Source organism: Aphanomyces astaci, assembly GCF_000520075.1.
Source record: "Aphanomyces astaci strain APO3 unplaced genomic scaffold supercont1.56, whole genome shotgun sequence".
In the NCBI taxonomy this organism is placed as follows: Eukaryota; Oomycota; class Saprolegniomycetes; order Saprolegniales; family Verrucalvaceae; genus Aphanomyces; species Aphanomyces astaci.
This window is the reverse complement of record NW_009798319.1, coordinates 150,016-155,148: the sequence shown is the minus strand read 5'-3', so window position 1 is coordinate 155,148 and position 5,133 is coordinate 150,016. Positions and strand designations below refer to the sequence as shown.

The 5,133-nt window shown below is 45.5% G+C and overlaps 2 protein-coding genes across 2 annotated transcripts; one reads left to right on the top strand and one right to left on the bottom strand.

The window, feature by feature from the left end:
- Positions 1-2,385: 2,385 nt before the first annotated feature.
- Positions 2,386-3,487, bottom strand: H257_14292 (hypothetical protein; the record flags this gene model as incomplete). The annotated part of the gene is made up of 5 exons (XM_009842061.1): positions 2,386-2,463; positions 2,530-2,618; positions 2,683-2,717; positions 2,773-2,925; positions 2,988-3,487. 5 exons carry the CDS (start codon positions 3,485-3,487, stop codon positions 2,386-2,388), a joined length of 855 nt encoding a protein of 284 aa, XP_009840363.1.
- A 606-nt stretch (positions 3,488-4,093) lies between these two features.
- On the top strand, positions 4,094-4,626 carry H257_14291 (hypothetical protein; the record flags this gene model as incomplete). Its single annotated transcript, XM_009842060.1, has 1 exon — positions 4,094-4,626. One exon carries the CDS (start codon positions 4,094-4,096, stop codon positions 4,406-4,408), a length of 315 nt encoding a protein of 104 aa, XP_009840362.1. The 3' UTR covers positions 4,409-4,626.
- Between the last annotated feature and the right edge of the window lie 507 nt (positions 4,627-5,133).

The following is a 5,133-nucleotide window of genomic DNA, read 5'->3' as shown; positions in this document are numbered from 1 at the left end:
AATTATTAAAATTTTGTGTAATATAATGACTTTTGTCCACCATCGGTATTATAATACGTGCATTGTATTTGGGGCGTATATTTTGTAAATTATTTAACTTCAATACAAAATGTAAGGTAATTCTATGTCCGAGAATTATAGTGCATCGAAATTGACATCACTAATTTTACTCCATGTATTTATTTTAGTACAAATCGCAATTATCATTGATTGAGTATCTATGAGGCAGTAAAAAAAACTCCAGGAATTGTATTTTCGAGTGGTACTTTGAGATTTTTGAGAGGATGTTTAGTTACTGACTTACGTAGTACGTCCAATCAAAGTCGAAAAACAAGTTGTTAGCAAATCGTGTCCGAGTATTCGATCATTTACCTTACTACTTATTTATACAGGAGTACTTCAGTAGTAGTGTACTATTATTGGTAGTAACACTACTAGTATACGAATAAGTATTACTAAACTTAGAGAATAGTACTGTACAGAACTTCGAAGTACTATTAATACACTACTCCATAGTACTACTAAGTACTACTAGTAGTGTATAAAGTCTAATACTATGAATAGTAGTTGTATAAATATTAATAGTACCGTTATATTTTTATGATGTACTATTAATAGTAATACGTGGCGCGCAACAATTATCTGTGTTTTGAAAGTAGCAATGTTTCCAAAGTACAGAGTTTACAGTTAGGTGGATTAGATTCTGCGATTGCATGGTTGTATTTATACATGTATATGTTCGTGGCGACCATCAACGTGCAGCAAGGAACGAGCATTGTAGCAGGGAAGCGTTGCCGAAACGTTGTCCTTGAGACGCATTGGATTGCTCACAAGCCTCAGACATAAGAACGAGATCGTGTAGACAGACATATCATTCGTGTGCTTGAGCGTAGCATTAGAATCTATCCCTTACCGCACTGTACTGCACGGCTTCAGTGTTTCGCTCTGGTGGTGTATGCCAGTGGGTCGTCAAAACAAAAGTGGGGTACGTACGCGGAGTCGACCCACTGGTATTGATGCTGCGCCCATGCAGTGCGGCCGTGTGTTGGGGATTGGCGTGACCGGCGCCGATGACCTGGACGCATGGTTTGGGAGTACCTGGCGGTCAAGAGTGGCGTGTCGGGAACACCCGAAGCAGGATTCCAACGTTGAGTGTAAATAAATAGAGACCAAATAGGTTATTCTGGAAAGAACCCCCAATTAGGAAAATGGTTTTACCCCCTTTGGGCTAATGCAAAATACGGAAAATCCGAAGCTTAGGTGAAGAGGAGGAGGAATGCACGAGATTATATCATTTTAAATGCATGGGCTGATGGGTGGGATTAACTGTGAGGACGCATGTCCATTGGCTAATCATTATATGCTGGAAATGCGACCGTTGGTTGAAACCAAGATAATTTGCTTTCAACGTGCAGAAAATGCGACTATTGGTAGAAAAGAAGCTCGCGACCCCTTTTATTGGATAGTGCGTGAAATGTGCTTTCAAAACACACACAGGAAATGAATGTTGTGTCATGTTGCTGTTAGTTGATGCAATAAGTTTATATGCAATAAACTTACATAGCTTGCAAAATCAAGGAAATGCGAGTATTGGTGGATGTGAAGTTGACGTCGTGTATCTATTGGTTAGTTTGCACAAATATTATAAATGAAAAAGAATCACTCTCAAATTACTCACGCGCACATTAGAGCTCTTTCGAAAACCTGTTGAGTTTGAGTTTCGCTATGTGTTTTCCAGTGATTTGATTGGCCAATGCAAAAATAGTGTACATTTGAAACGCAAATCCAGTTGACACAAGTCGGCTGATGTCTCAACGACGATTTGAGTCAGAGTTTCGCTGGAGTCAGGTGTGACACATGGGCGTATATGGTCATATGCATATTATAACCAATCAAACTACAGAACTCCTGCAAAGAATGTAATTCCGCAAACGCTACATGCCGTACCTTGCAAAGCTATGCTCGGCGACGCTTCATCTGCAGTTCAGGTTGAGGATCGTGCTCGTTCGCTGACTGTGTTGCCTCTAGTGATGGACTTGATGTGCCAGTTGGCGCAAACTCGCCGTGGTCCTAGTTTACAATGAAAGCGGAGTTGCGGTTGAAGGTACGTACGCTTTCAGTGAAGTTTGACTCTTTAGGAACCGCGATTCGTCGGCGCCTAACAATCCAATACTCCTATGCAACTACGACTTGAAGCTCGGCTAGGAGTGTCACGTCGTCAACACGACCGATGCGTTGCTTCACCTTCTTCTTGTACGCTAGGGTCCTGTTGTGGAGTCGGAAGGACTGTTCTTTCGCCGCATCAGAACAATCTACGCAGTTGTTAGATGCTGTAGGCGTAAGGCATCATGTAACACCTGTAGTAGTGCACTTTAGCACAATAATTCACGGGTACGTGCCTGGGCCGTTGAGTTTCGGTCGCTTGGCCCCATCAAGCCCTTCGAACTCAGCGTCGTCTTGGAGCTTAACTCCACAAAGGAGCATTCCAGGAACGAGGCCAACAGACCAAGCAATAGAACGATCTTCTACCGTCACCACGCGGGTCTTTGGCTCCGCAAGACTCCATTCAACGCCAAGCGGGTCACCTTGGCACAGCTGCGCAACCTTGATGAAGACGACTGCCTTCAATGGTGGGCAAGGCCATTGCCGTCAGTCGACACCGAAAGGATAAACACGACATACCTTCGAAGCTTTCCTCGCCATTCGTGTGAAACAGACTACTCGGATATTGGAATTTATTTTTATGAAGCAGAAGCAATACTTATGCACGACTTGTTGAGGCGGTCCACTTCAGATGCACACTTCGGCACGGCATATGCCTCGCTGAGCTCACTATCCGACATGCAGTCGTAGTCTTGAAGTAGGACGTCGAGGAGATCAACAGAATCAACACCGATGTCACTGAGGTTGTCGTCGTTGTCGTCGCTGGGTTCATCGAGCCATGCTGCTAATGGGGGCATTGTTGGCATCGACGGCAATTTGAGCACCTGGGCGCCAAGGGCCTAGCTGGGGCTTGATGCATCGGGGGGGCAAGGGACAGCGATGGCATCTCGTATCGTGATTGTTCCTGGGGGTCGACGGGTGGGCTGGAGCCACTGTTCGTGGGATTTCCTGTGTGGCGCTTGATCTTGAAGGACACATGACCATGCAGGGCATGCGCACGCACCATGCGACGAACAAACGCGACCTGTGCTTGAATGCTCTTGTCTGGAAATTGAGGTACGATGGAGAACTGATTCACAAGCTCTTTCAAGGACACCGATCCGGATGGACTTCCAGCAAGCCACTCCAGGACGCGACGAACCTCGTCGATGGGCTTGCGGGGGGCGCGGAGGGCATACCTTGAAGGTGTCGCGCAGACAACCTTCTGCTTCCGAGCATAACTCTTCACCACAACACGAACTTTGACCCCAAAGCCGTGTTTCACATGTTGCTCGATTGCTGCCCGCTCTGCAATCCACTTGTAGATGGTGCTGACGCCACACATCGTGGCCTTGCAGTAAGGGCATTCACGCATTCGAGCTTTCCGTTGTACGTGAAGCGTTGATTCGCCATTTAAAGTGAAGTGACTTCATAGCATTTGAAAGGCAAATTTAATTACCACAAACCCCTGTGCTATACAATAGTTGACATGAGCCGAAGGCACAATGATTAAAACCAGGTTTTCCATCGTCTGTGTTACAAGTTAGTCAGTTCAAAGAGGATTTCACTAGCCACTCAAAAACTCTTCTCAAAATAAAAACTTGTAAGCTATCATTAAATTTCATCTTTTTAATGCATTAACTTTCGGTTCTTCGAGTGCGTTTTGTTTTTGTAATTTCGTCTGCGTCATAAAAATTTATTTTATCATCCGAGTAGTCTGTTTCACACGAATGGCGAGGAAAGCTTCGAAGGTATGTCGTGTTTATCCTTTCGGTGTCGACTGACGGTAATGGCCTTGCCCACCATTGAAGGCAGTCGTCTTCATCAAGGTTGCGCAGCTGTGCCAAGGTGACCCGCTTGGCGAATCAACAATCGCTTCAGTGAGCCCATGTGCAACACCAACAATTGCATCAACGTTACCAATAATAACTCGTGCCCTTTGCATTGTCGTATGGGTACTCTATGCGCGAACCAAGGATTTGACAAAGACTCGGCTGTCAAGCACAGCTTCTTTCGCACGGCTGACAAAGGATTTGGCTTGCGCCTGGATGTGGCTGTGCACGCAGGCCAACACAAGGACGAATTCTTCCGGCGTTTCCGCAACATGTCCCACGCCCAAGTGCCCGACTACTACTTCATGCAGTTACTGTATCTCCAAGTACGTAAGTGGACGCCAAGGTGTACGGAAACAACTCGCGTTTCATCAACCACACCTGTGAGCCGAACTGTACGGAAACAACTCGCGTTTCATCAACCACACCAGTGAGCCGAACTGCATCGCCGAGGTGTGTGGACACTGCATGGTGAGAAGAGAATTGCCATTACGGCAATGACCAATATTGATGCCGACGTCGAAGTTACTTTCAACTACAAGTGGTCTACGCAAGCCAAGATGAACACGTTTCCATGCTAGTGCGGTTCAGCCAAGTGTTGCGGTTGGATGTGAACGTGAACAACGACAAGTCAAGTTGATAATTCCTTAATACTACGACTTTGCAATTATTAATGTTTTAACTCACGTCAATCTTGCTAACTTGAGTGATTCTAAGGTGTCGTTATTGCCGACTTGAGTGGCGCCGCATGAATACTTCACCCCCCCTCAAAGTGCGAAGTTGGCGCATGCAAAGTAAACAATAACAGTGCATTAATATTATGGCTCAGCGTGCTGTATCAAGTACTATTAATAGTAACGTTACAGTATTCGGCTTCAATACTCCATTACTAGTACTCAGGAGTACGTAGTAGTAAAGTACTATTAATACATACAGTATCACTACGTAGTACTTCGAAGTACTAGTACTAACTGTGAAGTACTTCGAAGTACTACATACAGTAGCACAACGTACTGCCAAAACCGTCTCAGAAACACACACACCCTGGACGTACCAATCGGATGCCGTCGCGCAAGTCCGCGGCGAGGTTGACGACCTGCATGTCCATTTCTTCGAGCACGGTCTGGTGGTACTGGACGTCAAACTGGAGCTGATGCAA